The following is a 15,195-nucleotide window of genomic DNA, read 5'->3' as shown; positions in this document are numbered from 1 at the left end:
TTTACTCATATAGAATATAATAGGGGTTAATATGGAGTGAATATATTTTGGCAGGTTTTATATACTTAAATGGTATAGAGGTTAGTTTTGGGTAATGGACCAACTCTGGCCTAAATCTCATGCCTAAGGCATCCAAGCTGTGGAACCTCACCCTTAGTATTCTGGGGGTTAAATTAAGTTAACACAGACGTAAACATAAAGACTAGGATAGGTAAATAAACTATAGAGGTTTATAAGACTTCTAATGAAATTAATTCTGCCGCTACATAAGTTTCTAATAATCACTAAAATATGAAATTAAACGTGCAACAAGAAGAAGTCTACAAATCATTGGGCAACACTTGAAATTATTCAGCTGGAAACACTGGGGACCTGTCTTAACGTTTCAAGTTCCTCCCTCAACCGCGATAAAACATCTTCGTGCATTTTTCTCATCATTTCTATTTCATCTTTGTGAGCAGAGGCCTCATCACGAAGCTCCTGGTCGTGAAATTAACTTCCGTGAAAATTAATCACATGAGAATTAATCACATGAGAATTAATCACATGAGAATTAATCACATGAGAATTAATCACATGAGAATTAATCACATGAGAATTAATCACATGAGAATTAATCATGTAAAAATTAGAAACTACAGTTTGATTGTAACAGAAGTTACAAAACATGCAAATTATCAACTAAGATTCAACTTAACTATTTTAACCTTTAATAGTTCATGAACATTCAAACACATGACTCCAACATAGCATACGTAGGCTTGTATGGCCCATATAATAAAGCTGTGGGACCACCAAGCACATGATAAAAACCACTAGTATTACCATAACCCATGCAATAATATGGAAAAGAAGACCCACAATGCCCCACCTTATGTACATTTCCCAACGTACACTTACCACCCATAAAGATACATCAATGGCTTGTGGCTGCCAACACCACACCAACAGAACCCCGATACACACCCCACAAGACCCCAACCCCACCTTTCTAAGCTCAGATATTTCTTCCGTTCTCTTCTTCAACTTCTTCTCACGATCCATTTGCTCGAGAAGTAAGTCGTCATAATCTTTACGAAGACGCTCCAATTCCTGTAATATAAGGTTTCTATGAATTAATATGTTGTGTCTATGTACATGGTACATAGAATACATTACAACCAATAAGTTAGATTTGTTTCACATGATTGTGTGTCGAACTATCCCTGCCTCCCCTGTGTTTATCAAGTTCAGCACTAAACTAAATGTTTTATGAAACCGCAAAACACTAAACCTTAACGTGAAGGGGGAAGTGTTTTACCTGCATGATGAAATGTTATAGTTATTCTTTCTTGTATACCAAATGGGACGATAAAGTAAAACACCCCCCACCAACATCAAACATAGAAACAACATACCTCCATAATATGATCGTGCTGCCCCGGGGATTCCCCCTTATTGAGATTCCTTTCCAGCTCGTCGGACATCTCGGATAACTGTGATTTCATGTCATCTAATTCCTTCGTTTGTTGACGCTTGATTAACCGGTCGTGATGAGCACTAGGTGGGGGAAGAGGGTTGGCATGGATTATTAAAGTTGAAAAATCTTCCAAAATAACCAAAAAAAGTCATTCAAGAAATTTTAAATATTACCACTAAGTACACAAAACTTAAACCAAAGCATATTTTTAAAATAAAGATTAATCAAATCAGTATGTTAAGCCAACTTCCACCCCACCACCAAGTACACAATACTTAACCAACTACAACCCCTCCCCCCCCCTCCTACAGATACATTCACCACGTAGGACCCCAAGACCCCCTTACTTCTTCCTCAGTTCTCCCACATCTTTCTTAGCATCCTCCAACTTCCTCTCGAGCTCCTTGAGCATCTTCCTCCCCTCCACAATCTCATCCTCCAACCTCCCGTTCTCCTGTTCCATCCTCTTCAGTTTATCGCGTAGTTCGCCCATCGGAACGATGTTGTCGAGATCCTCCTACAACAACAAGGCAACAACTGTGAGGGTGGGATTATTAACTTTGCCCACCAGTAACAACACACACCAATATATTGACAAGATCCTGTTATAATAATAATAATGAATTTTACCTCAATGTATAAGCCAATACCTTCGACCAACTAAGCAATAACTACAAGAAGCAACACTAATATTGAGTGTGTAGTGTTACTGGTGGGCAAAGTAAGTACGAGAATATCAACTTTTTCCAATCAACATTGATACCATAAACACATGTATCTAATCTCTTCAGTAACCCATTGATGACAACAATGGACCCAACAATGGTGATTTCTTGGAAGCCATCCAAACAATACAACAAGCAGTAGGTTTGAAAAGACTTGCTTTAAACTATTTCTCCACATCAGCAATTACAGTCCACACACAAACATATAGGCAGCAATGTGGTTGGTGTGGCTGCAGTTAGCCGTGAGATTACGGGTTCGAGGCTCAACGTTGTTCGGCAAATAAAATAAGAAAATGAATGCCCCCCCCCAGAGACAGTTGTTTATCATCACATTATATACTCTTACCCACAATATACATTATGATGTCACAATCACTTACGTCAGCTTTTTGTTGGAGTTGGTTCACTGTGTCTCGTAGCTCCGCGATATGTTCTTGCAGTTCGGCCACTGTTGGCGCTGTGGAGCTACCGTCATCGCGCTGTGATGTCATAATGGATATAACATAAATAACATAATAACAATAAAAATATTTGTTTTTCAAATGTTTGAAACATTATGCCAAATATGGTAAGCTGTTTATGACATCACACAGCCTGCACAATGTCATTGTTATCAACACAATGATTATTATGATGTAATTTGCACAGATATGGAGTGTGTTTGGATAACTATACGATAAAAATACTTTGATGCTGTGTTTATTACTGCAAGTTCAATTTTATCTGGCAACACTTAAAACCTGGCAACACTGGCCACAGTTCACTCCTGTTTCATCATAATAGAGAGTGTTTTATAACAATAGGAATTGTTAGTGCAATTGTTTCAACCAATTATGGGGTTGTTACAAATTGTCAGCCATACAGAGAAACAATCACCCACAAAGTTGAAAACAATTTAACGCCATGCGAGAATTACTAAGTTACATTGATTCAAGTTGTTAAAACAAATCACATATGACAAATTTGTCCTTACATGAGGCTACCATATATGGAATATGATTTGGTTTATGACAACTATTCTATATGGGTGAGGTTCTACATTGAGGCACGTCATAGGACCTGGGGTTAACAGGCCAGAGTTGGCCAGTAAACCCAGTTTTATGACCATTAATTTAAACAATGCAGATTAAATGATTATAAACTAAAAAACACTGCATAATAAAGCCTATTGTTTTTTACCAGTGAAGCCATGTATCTACATTTTATAAACTAGTTTGTAGAATAGAAATCAAATGCTTATATTAATATGATATCCATGTATTTACCGGCGATCGTAGCTTGGTGACGTCTTGGCTCGATATTTTGCCGAAGACGATGCTCGACGGACGTTTCGGGTGACGGGGTTCGCTACTTGTCACACTACGAGGGTGATTATAACACTACATATTATAAGTATGAAAAAGATCTTATTTTTAAAATGAATTAAAAAATAAGTTTTGCGCTTAAATAAGAAATTCCAAAAAAATCTTCTTAAATGTTTTTATTGTGGCACCAAAGTCTTCCCGAATGGCGGACACAATGACGCAACAATATTAAAGGTTTTTATAAAACCAAAAAAAATCAAAACAAAAATTAAAGAAAAAATATTATGAAAGGTTTGACTTTACCAGACTGTCACTATATTGAAGCTTTTTATGATTGCCAAAAAATACAATTTTATTTTCGAAATATTTCCCTCAATAGATATAGATGGAACTTGGCTTTGAATGGTTTACGATTGGTTAACACTCGAGGGCAAAAGCCATCGAGACTAAGTTAAGTGTTAGGGTTCGTCAATATATTGGCTCTTGTACACACTCAAGTGGTCGTTAACAAAGACAATAGAAAGTGATAGTTTGTGTGTCGAACTATTGTGATGTAACAATGGGAAGATATTGAAACAATCGATCATTGTTGTAATAATGTTTGAATGTTTGGGAGGAAAAACTTAAAAATTAAAATATGCAACAAAATATAATGATAACTAACAAAAATAAACAGATTTGTGTAATTTTTTGAAATAAAACTTAAAAAATGAAATAAAACAGACGAAATATTAAATTTAATATTCATGACCCCCACCTTAACGGAGAAGTGCAATCTTTAGTTGAATCGGTTTCATTGTCGGCTTTCTGTAATATTTCAATTATTGTTGATTATTCCCAGGGTTGGGGAAAGACTTTAAAATATTCTCGCATGCTGAAGATTTGAATTAATGTAACTTCCCCCGTGTGTTGGGCAATGACAGTCGTTATAACACGGGTGTTCTGTTTCATACACCTCGTGCCGCTTATGAGTTACCACGTATGCAACTTTGTGAGTAATTGTTTTTATGTATGGTTGATAATTTGGACAACCAATTTGTAACCACAATAACCCACCCACCTCAAACCCCCAACAATAACCCACCCATCTCAAACCCCCAACAATAACCCACCCACTTCAAACCCCCCAACAATAACCCACCCACCTCAAACCCCCAACAATAACCCACCCACCTCAAACCCCCAACAATAACCCACCCACCTCAAACCCTTCATCCTCGGAAACATGGATGGAAGCCCCGAGTGATTCAGCGTCCGAGTATTCAGATTCACTCCATTCGCTTCCACTGTAAGCTGTGGGGGAGGGTGTAAAAGTGTTATTACGCTGTGGGAGGGTGTAAAAGTGTTATATGCTGTGGGGAGGGTGTAAATAAGGTTATTTATATATGTTATCAGTAATACTTGTATCAGCATTATCTACCCTCTGTACAATTATTGCCAAACAAAGAAATCTTACGTTTTCCGGTCGACAATCGTTGTGCGTTTCGTTTCCGTCGAGTTTTCCGTAAAAGTTGTCGACTTGGTCCGATTATTTTCGCTTTGCTAACTTTGGGGGTTTCTGGGGTTTCCCCTTGTTGGGGTGTTTCCTTGGTAACAGGGGTCACGGGGTCGTGAGAATCATCTGGTCGGTAAAAGATTGATAAGTTTTCTATTAAACACTGATGCTTAGTTTCATTTTTTTGCTTATTTTTTTGCTTATTTTTTTAATTTTTTTTGTTAAATTTATTTAACACTCTGTTTAACATAAAAGCTGATTTATATTTTATCTCATTAAAAAAATGTTAAATTTAACATAAAAATAAAAGCCAAGCAAATCAAAACATTAATCATTAGGAATATCAAACAAAATCCACAAAAATAAATCACACAGCATTGATTATTACATCACAATAAACATGCAAGAATGAGGATTGTTTCATCATAGAAGCAACAAGCAGCTAATAAAGCAAGCTACAACTACGCAAATCAACTAACAATATCAAGATTATGAATATCAAGGTTACAATTATCGCGTATGGACTCATTATACTATAGCAGATGTTTCACCAAGTCTACTCAGTATTTTACAAGCACTGATGATGCCAACAGTTTTTGGTGCATGTTATACAAAAATCTTAATTATGAATATCAAGGTTACAATTATCGAGTATAGACTCATTATACTATAGCAGATGTTTCACCAAGTCTACTCAGTCTTTTACAAGCACTGATGATGCCAACAGTTTTAGCAAAACATCTGCTGTAACGATAACTACAACCTTGAACCCGATTTGAACCCTGACTCATCATAATAATTGCTGAATCATCATTCTACTTCTACCACGCAAATACCTGATTCGACATTTTTACGAATTTCCAAAACCGTAACAACTGGTTCGGTGACCACGGTGCCTTCCAATAATTTAATGTTAACGGGAAACCAGGGACAACAGTTTAATCTGGTGCTTTTTAACCAAGTGTGTTAAACTTTATTAGAATGCAGGAATAGTTAGACATAATTTATATTTTCACTGATTAACACAGTGTAGAAAATCCCAGGGTGGGCGTGAATACCCCGCCACCCCAGGCAAATTCAAATCAGTGTGTTATAGGGCCATGGCGCAAGTCCTTGAGTAAATGTTAAAAGAATCTACAATTCCATAAAAGTTGGCGAGCAAATTCTATTCACCTTCTACATCATGTGTACTGTCAATCTTCTCCTCACGTTTGTTAATATCTGGTTTAAGCAAAGTTAGTAACGTGCCAAGCTGCGTTAAGTTAAACAAGCAATATCACCACCTAGTGAGCAATGCTTCGTTAAGTTGCGTAATGCTGAGCGCCTTTGTTGTGGTTGTTTCGTTTTATCCTGCTCGGAAACTGTCTTTACAAGCTCATAGAACGGACTTGGCTTGAAACCACTTTTCTCTGGTTTGGAATTTAAATTAAACACGGCAACTTTTCCTGCAATGTTTCTCAACCTTTCATGGCTCGTGGCCCCTTTCAAAGACACCCAACACCCGTGGCCCCCTGCTACATTTATATAATAACCTAAACAAGCAGAGCCAAAGTATATTGCATTCACCACATTAATCAATGAGGTTGCCTATGTTTGACAACTATAAGTGTAACTGCATATTAGGAATTCCTCCGAAATTTGTTAAAGTCTTAAAAACATGACACTTATACACCCTAATAACCCCCCAACCCTAACCCAAGGGGCCGCCATTATAAGGTTGAGAAACCCACTGTAGACCATTCACCTCTCAACGATGAGAATAAATATTCGATCCTCTTTGCTTTAACGGGAACCACTGGTTCCTCGTGGACACGATCGTCATTTACGTTCCCTTGGATGGAAAACATTAAATCAACAAAATGACAAAACCAACGCTCACTATAACACAAGGGAACACTTAACCCCTTTCTATTATAAACATCTTATAACTTTCATTTATAAAAAAATAGATTTTTAAATTCCAATTTATCCATTTATAAATAGAGAAATGTTACCACAAAGTTTAAAATCAAAAATGAAATTCAAATTGCCAAATGACGAATTATGACAACAAACAATTGCGACAAAACCACAGAACAACGACCATTATGACATCACAAATTACCATAAGCAATTAATATTTTTATTCAAAAAATATCCAAGAAGTATATTTTTATATCCTAACCCCCTAAACCACATGATTGTTGATCATGAATGCAACTATGACATCACAAACCAACTGACAATGCCAATTATTTGCAACAAACACTTAAATAACAACAATCAACAAATGAAACCACATGATATTTTACGAATTCCAACCGATGCAATATCTCCCACTTTAAACACAGCCAGATAATCCATGAGATAAACCCCACATAGTTAGTCACACCAACACCCATGCAATGCATAATACACCGAGTTAACAACAATGAACTAAAGTTGGAGAACCATGGCTTGAACAATTAGTGAGAGGAGGATAAATCCAAAATTATTAAAATTTATATCACAATATTATCGCTTTTGCGATTTTTAACATTACAGTTTATGCGTTATATTTTCACTAATTTTACGTAAAATGTTAATACAGAGACCATTTTGCCCCCTAAGCGCAGTCCACACAGTTTGAAGTGAAAGCAAAGCCACAGCTGTGGGTGTGTGAATTAACCACAGCATTGTGTAAGTGAGTGGGGGGGTGGAAACTGATCTTCTGGTATGAAAATAAATGCAACGTTTATTATGGTGTGGAAGAAATCTTCTGGGAACTTTTTGTTCGTGATCTTAAGTACCTTGGTCAAAACACTTAACAATAAACCATGATGATGTTTCGTCGCATAGCGGATGAAACGTCAGGCATTTAAGATCACTAATAAAAAACGCCAGAAGATTTCTCTCACAAAAAATTTTTATGTTAATTCATAATGTTATATCCATGTACCAAGTAAATGTGTGGCGGATGAAATACTGGTTACAACAAACCCCATGTTAAACACCAAAAGATCAGTTTTAAAATTGGAATTTTCCTTGAGACTGAAAATTTTGCGACATTTGCTTAAAAGCTGTGATAACGCCACCACACGAGTGCACACAAGAGCAGCAACGTCACCTTCTATATTTTGTTGAACAAAGTCAGGGGGGGTGTGTTCAAGTAAACTTCGTTTTAATGAAGCAAAAGATGGACTAACATGTCTATAACCTGTATGTGGTTAATATTATATTCATATTGAAGACAAATGTTTGCACCCTGGAAAATGCAGCCTAATGTTGGGTTAATGGGCAAACTCTGGCCTAAATCCTTAACACAAACACCCATATAGAACAGACCTGAACAGGATGTTGAAATGTCAATACACAAAATAAATTTGCTGAACTGTTTTCTATTATTGTGGATAAATATTGATTAAAGACAAATGTTTGATGACATTTTGTGGCTTGGTGTCTAAGTGTTGGTTAGGTGAAAATGATTGTCATGAAACATCAATAACCAGTATTGTGTTGAATGAATTGGTTCAATACATGCTGTATCTTATGCAGGTACATAAGATATCATCTATACAACAATATATATAGTTGACTTACCTTTCTGTTGAATGGATGACCCAAATATCTGATCGGCTTTGCTTGGACGGGTAACTGACTCGATGGATACTCCACTATTAGGATCCGTGGCTTGGTGCCGTGGCTCCTTTGGTGAGTGCCATGGCTTCGGAGCGGCGTGGGTTAGGTCAAACTCGTGGCTTGGTTTACGTGCATCGGCGTGCGCCTCGTGCTCGATGTTGAGCGTGCCTTCATCCGTGGTCCCACCATCGGAGGATGAAGTTGATGACGAGACCGCAGAAAAAGCTTCCTCGCTTTTTATCGGGACGGTTTGTGGTTGGTTGGGAAACATGATCGATTTGGGGGAAGTACCAGCAGGTGAGGTGAGGGCAAAGTATCTAGATATATATGTTGGAGTTAATGGTTTAATATGGTTTGTATAAATACTTGTGAAAAAGTGGAAATTAAAGAATTCTTTTATTGTAAACTTGTTGCCAAAAAAAGTAATAACCTTTGTTTATAAACAAACTGCCCAAACCAAAACCTAAAACCAATTGCAATTATAACATTAGTTGTTGCAATAAAACAACTATATAAAATACGAACACACTACCCAGTCAACACTTGAATAAAACCCCCACAGCAAACTTAGCACAAACATAGAAATACAAACATCCCCCCCCCCTACCTCCCCATTGGTGTCGCTCCATGTTTAGCGGGGACTGTTGCCGTGGTTACGTTAACATTGGTCCGCATCACGTCGGGTGTCACGTCAATCTCGCGACTGTCGATGCGTGGACGGCTTAATCCAGGGACGTTCGTGCTTCTTGGGCTTCATGTGCAATAATGTGTTATATATTCATGAGTAGTATGGGAAATAATATATTATACATACATGTGCAGCGGTGTTATATATTTATACATAAAAATATGTGCAAGAAATGCACAACATGCTAAAAGGAGTGTGATGTAGGTCATTCATATTAAACCACATAATCTAAACATAAAGAAACACAAATATTTATCATGAACTTACCGTGTCTTTGATTTTGTCGGCTGTGTTTTGTTTTTCTCGATTAGAGGGACTTTGGCAGAGGGAGCAGGGTGTTGCTAAAAACAAAAGCTAAATTAAAAAATATTTAAGCGAATAAAAATAGTTTAGTAACAAAAATTAAATACTTAAGTTAGAAAAACATTTTATCCAACAATTAAAAAATTATATGTATATATATATAACAAAAGTTATGTAAAAAGTTTTGACAAATATAAACGCCTACTTTAGATTCTTGGTCAGTAGTTTCAAAGAAGCCGATGAGACTCGACACCGGCTGCATGTTGTTGTCGTCGATACGTCGACCTCGAGTTTTACGAGGAGGGGAAACACTTCGCGATCTTCATAAATATTTAACGGCTCGTCAACTCAATCATTATTTAAATTAACTCAGACGATCTTGAAGCGGAGTCTTTATTTATTTGTTTTAAATTAACTGTGAATTATTTTTTATAAAATATATATTGGTCCCTCATTATATAAAGGTAAAACAGATAGAATGTAAAATGTATGAACCTTGGCCTTTATTCATATGTTTTACACAACAATTCTCTAAAACCATAACTTAAATTAACTGATGCAATGTTGTCTATATTTATATGCAGGTAGTCAGGAACGTATCCAGGAATTTCGCATCCAATTTGTTATTCCAATTCTATATAGGTGTTGCACGACCCATTAGTTTAATATTAAACAACAACCTTACCTTGCCATCTTATTATTAGCAAGCGCTCGGTTAGGTGAAAGACTGCGTGAGCGGTTAGCCGACGATTTGTCAGGGGGTAAAGTTCGTGACCTTTCGTGGGCGTTACGTGACCTTGGTGACCTCGTGTCCAGGTTCGACGGCGACTTTTGAGCAGCGCGTATTTCTGATGGCTGGGATAGAAATCTTATTATCGTTTGGGATGTAATGGGACAGGGTGAGTTTAAAGTTGTGGATGGGGTTCATGTTGTGGTCATGTTGTTCGCATGAACGATGCACATAAGCTGCCTTTGTAAGTTTGTTAAACACGCACATATATATACATATATGTAACAAACATCCAACCCAACAAGAACAACCACACAGCACCTCAACCAGTTGTTCCCTATTCACCACAACTGTAAGTACAACATAGTAATTGCCCACACATACATACATACATATATACATATAATAATAATGTAACAACACCATCCACACCTTAACGAGTTGCTCCCTTGCAAGTGCCGCCATATTTCTCGTAACATCTGGCTCGTATTGTTTTGGTTGGTTCGATAGTTTTGGTTGTTTTGGTTTGAAATCCTTGTGGAGCGTCCCATATCTACGTGGGGGGGCTTTGGGGGTGATGTCTTCTGTGGGTGAAATAATAATAATTAATTTTAAACGTTTCAATTTGTATTGCTACAATATCAATTATCAATATTACCGCTTAAATAATATTAAAGTTATAACATTATAATATCCAGTATATGTTAAAGTGAAAGCGAATATTGCACAAAAACAAATACATAGTAGTTACATACAAGGCACACAGAATAGTTTGAAACTAAAGTATCTCAAACACAATAACAAAGTTGATATTCTCTGAGGGCACGAGACATATCATGATTGATCCAACTAATTACAACCAAGCACGTGTGGCCTCGACGTTTAGTATTGAACTTTTGAATATTACAATATTCGGGAATATTTTATATGAAATGAAACAATAGTTTGAATTAATATGAAAATATTATAATATTTTAAACAAATCGTTCTTATTTTAAATAAACATTAGGCTTATAATTACGATAGATATTAATTATTGTCATTTATTTAAACAGAAAATAAAATATCATTTTCTTTTAAATCCTAATACTTGTTTTCATTTTAAATATTGATAAATGATCAGTTAGGTGTTGGGGAGGTGTTGGGGGTAATCGTTATTTATTTAAACAGGAAATAATAAAAATCAAACATTTCCTGGATTGGTTACTCCAATATATTACTACTCTAACAGGATTTAAAACTGAAACTTGGACCAACTTTATCATTAATTTGTAAATTTAAACACTTTTGTAAAAAGAAAAGCACTAACGGTAAAAGTTATTCCCCCTGAATAAAAATGACATATAGTGAGTAGGCATATTTGAAACAAAAGTTGGTAAATTTAAAAAATTACAACTTTTGAAAAATAATAAAAAAGTTTTTTATAGTATAGAAGTCAATTACTTATAAAAATAAATTCCACACACCAGGTTCGGAAACGTGTCCGTTTACATGAGGTGTGGAACCAGCATGAGTGGGGTGGTTGGTATGGGTTGGAGCTTCAGCACTACTTAAGCTATCAGCATCTCCAGAAGGTGCAGGAACCATGTGACGATGTTTATCGTTGTCTTCAAGTATTACAAATGGGTGGCCTGTTTATAATGGGGGTAAGTTTGTGAGAGTTTGTGTATCTGTGTAACTTATTAAATGGTGGTCTGTAGAATGGGTGTGTTTATGCTTTGGTTACTACGTAATGTATATATGTGTGTATATGTGTGTACTATAACCTTTGTGCCATAGATGTTTTGATCTAAATTGATTATATTATTATATGTGACAGATAACAAACACTGGAAGTCAACATTTTAATTTTTTTATTAGTTGCTACAAAATGTTTATAAACCTAATCAAGTAAACAACAAAAAACAAAACAGTTTTATACAGCCCGTCAAAAAAAAACAAACAAAAACTTTCTGAACCTACACTGATACAATTAAAATGTTCAATACAAATTGTACAAATCATACATTGCCCAAAACTAATTAAAACTTAATTATTAGTGGCATAATATTCCTATTGTTAAGCAGAGAATATAATTTCAAACTTGATCGACCAATACCTTTGATTCCCTTGATACTGATGGCCACCCCGTATCCTCCTTTATTGTCTTGTTCCTTGTTTGGTCGTAAAGCTTTGGTGCCGGACCCCAAGGAATGGTAACCCCTTCCCCGCCGCAAACTGTCTTGGTTTGGGGGGTTTGTAGTTGACCTGGTGGGTGGGTTTAACTTATGAATCCTCACATAGTGGGGTAAGATTAGAAGTTATGTGTGTTGTTACGTTACCATGTATGTAACTTATTTATCCTCGCGTGCTGGGAAAACAACAGTCGTTATAACACGGGTGTTTTGTTTCATACACCTCGTGCTCGCTTACGAGTTGCTATGTATGTAACTTTGTGGGTGATTTTTTTTTATGCATGGCTGACAATTTAGACGACCCATTTGTGACCACTGGGTTGGAGTAATTAGCGATAAGTGTCTTGCCGAAAGACACATACGCCCACAGTGAAAGTAGCCACGAGCTTTGAACTCGTATTGTCTGGTCTAGAGGCAAGACCATAAAGCCCAAACCCCGAATATACTTTGGTGTAGAAGCAGACATGCCAACCCATCCACCTACCTGGGTGAGGAGACGAGACTGCTCGCCTCGGAAGACATCGGTGAAAATGTTCGTTTCCGTGGTGCTGTCTTGGCTCGTGGGAATGTATCGGTGTGTCTGCGTGGTTGGCTTCCCGTGGAACTTCTGTTGCCCGAGTTGTACTGTAGATGTAGGGTTCGGTGTAAAGGTGGGATGTTATGTAACTTATATAAAAGTAGAAATCGGATAAGGTACAATCCTTAAATTTCACTTCATTCGTTAAAATGTTTACTGATTAATCTAAGGCAAAAATTCCACGAGAGCCCTGCTGCCCTGGGTTTGGGACTTCAACTTTCAAGAACAAATGTGCATAAAACATACTATATGTGGGCATGGGAGTGGCAACCATGGATAAGTCACTCAAGTTCCCACCCACAAGGATATATTAACTACCAACCAAAAGTCACTTAGATCGCCCTCGATAGAATAGACAGGCGATAAATAAACAGCGAGTTAATGAACAACCACATAATCTTAAATTCCTTTACATTGCTAGCAGTGGAATACAAGAACCTCAGTCTCAATTATCAAGTACAGATTAAAAGCAAGACACAAGACACCCATGTTATAATGACTGATGTTGCCCCCACCATGCAAGCATATACATTATTTATTTTACAAGGGGCAAAAACTTTACATCATTAGTGCTTGTAAAAGACTGAGTAGACTTGGTGAAACATCTGCTATAGTATAATGAGTCGATATTTAACAATTGTAACCTTGATGTTTAAACAAACAACCACACAAAGCAATATCCAATTATCCACCACAGTAACCAACATAGAATAAATAGAACCATCTTAATATACATACAATACAATGTATTAAAAATCATGTTCTTAAAATCTAGTACATGTGTAAAAATAGCAACACATTTTTAACATTTCACCTATAGGATTTAATTACAAACAAAAACTTGTAGAAATTAAACAAAAACTTGTAGAAGTTTCAGGAAAACATTTCCGAACACAATATTTAAAGGACCGGACATAATAATAGTGGTAACAATAGGCTTAGTATGACCATTGTGAGATAAGGGTGGGCTGTATTGGTTGTAAGTACGTCTTGATGACTACTCAAACAATCCCGATGCGGCATCAAAGAATTATCCAAACATCACGCAGATAATTATCAAGTTATTTTAAAATTCTGAAATAATACACCATAAATATGAAGTTTATTAATCTCTTGGGGTACAGTAGTGAATTAGCAACAAAACAACAGTTGTTAAAACATACTAAGAGTAAAAACTACTTGAGGAAAAGCGTCAAAATACAAAGATAACATGTATAACATACAACCTGTTTTTACAAATACACCTTATCCATTAAAGCTCTTAAACATAAACCATATTACTATATTCGTCTATAAACATTCACATAAAATTACTAAATTATGTAAAAAAAATGTTTTGTAAAAGTTATAATAACTTGCTGCCAAGTTAGACAACACCCTGTCTCCAACATACTATGTCTACTCTTGTACAAACCACCTTACACACATATACACGCATGGCTTATCAAGCATGTACAAATACATTACTCTCTGACATAACAGGTCGTTTAAATGGTCTACTTTCAATATAATTATAACGTACTATTCAACCCCTATCTACCTAACACACTATTATAGCATTTACTGTTTCCTGTGGAGATAAATTACACGGTTTTACAGCTTTATAAAAACTACAACCTTACTCAATAAATGACTTCATTAAACGCTAAATTAGTTTAGTTATCTGAGATTGGTAAATTAGTAACACACGTACCGATAACATTGAGCCGGGCGGTGAACCGACGTCGCTTAATCTTTCAAAGACCAACTCTGGCGTAAGTTCTATAGTCGGCAATCCAGTCTCACTGTACGAGTAAAAACTCATCTCGTGTCAAAATTGAGAGATAACCAGAGTGTCAGTTGATTGGAAAGCAGACAAGCTTCTTCGTAACTTTAAAAACCGGCCAGGCGTAGAGAGTCGTCTTGTTTGCAATTCGTTACAGCATTGTAGAACCTCCCTACCGGGTTTACAATTGTAATGCAATCCTATTCTGCAAGTGTTCGGTTACAGGGCAATAAAACCATTTACTCACGCATACCAAGAGAGCATTGCCAAGCAAATAACATGCACGCAACAAGTTTTAAATCCATAAAGTAAAAACTTGTGTTTTTAAGACATGTCATTCATGCAAATCGGTAACTTGGCGGTAAAAACATTGACATT

The 15,195-nt window shown here is 36.4% G+C and overlaps 1 protein-coding gene across 15 annotated transcripts in view; it reads right to left on the bottom strand.

Annotated features, from left to right (window-relative positions):
* The window catches only part of LOC149739369 (uncharacterized), a 42,259-nt gene extending 27,064 nt beyond the window's left edge, over positions 1 to 15,195 (bottom strand). Inside the window, exons 1-24 of one of the 15 annotated variants that reach the window (XM_089875770.1) lie at positions 14,746 to 15,195; positions 12,960 to 13,099; positions 12,400 to 12,548; positions 11,768 to 11,932; positions 10,734 to 10,885; positions 10,257 to 10,426; positions 9,777 to 9,891; positions 9,536 to 9,609; positions 9,188 to 9,331; positions 8,542 to 8,897; positions 8,069 to 8,158; positions 6,728 to 6,814; positions 6,264 to 6,392; positions 6,157 to 6,204; positions 5,820 to 5,879; positions 4,945 to 5,109; positions 4,690 to 4,781; positions 4,246 to 4,295; positions 3,450 to 3,543; positions 2,565 to 2,663; positions 1,807 to 1,976; positions 1,398 to 1,539; positions 988 to 1,092; positions 373 to 480 (exon numbers count right to left, since the gene is read on the bottom strand). In XM_089875770.1, coding sequence (XP_089731896.1) covers positions 373 to 480; positions 988 to 1,092; positions 1,398 to 1,539; positions 1,807 to 1,976; positions 2,565 to 2,663; positions 3,450 to 3,543; positions 4,246 to 4,295; positions 4,690 to 4,781; positions 4,945 to 5,109; positions 5,820 to 5,879; positions 6,157 to 6,204; positions 6,264 to 6,392; positions 6,728 to 6,814; positions 8,069 to 8,158; positions 8,542 to 8,897; positions 9,188 to 9,331; positions 9,536 to 9,609; positions 9,777 to 9,891; positions 10,257 to 10,426; positions 10,734 to 10,885; positions 11,768 to 11,932; positions 12,400 to 12,548; positions 12,960 to 13,099; positions 14,746 to 14,856 — 3,015 coding nt within the window. In that variant the 5' untranslated portion in view covers positions 14,857 to 15,195. Of the gene's footprint in view, positions 1 to 372; positions 481 to 987; positions 1,093 to 1,397; positions 1,540 to 1,806; positions 1,977 to 2,564; positions 2,664 to 3,449; positions 3,544 to 4,245; positions 4,296 to 4,689; positions 4,782 to 4,944; positions 5,110 to 5,819; positions 5,880 to 6,156; positions 6,205 to 6,263; positions 6,393 to 6,727; positions 6,815 to 8,068; positions 8,159 to 8,541; positions 8,898 to 9,187; positions 9,332 to 9,535; positions 9,610 to 9,776; positions 9,892 to 10,256; positions 10,427 to 10,733; positions 10,886 to 11,767; positions 11,933 to 12,399; positions 12,549 to 12,959; positions 13,100 to 14,000; positions 14,144 to 14,745 lie in introns of those variants that run through there. The other 14 variants (XM_089875768.1, XM_089875756.1, XM_089875757.1 and 11 more) reach the window with 14 other exon arrangements.

This window comes from Ciona robusta, chromosome 3 (genome assembly GCF_009617815.1).
Source record: "Ciona robusta chromosome 3, ASM961781v2".
Classification (NCBI taxonomy): domain Eukaryota; kingdom Metazoa; phylum Chordata; class Ascidiacea; order Phlebobranchia; family Cionidae; genus Ciona; species Ciona robusta.
Note: the sequence above shows the minus strand (reverse complement) of the source record. Positions and strands in the feature narration are given on the sequence as shown.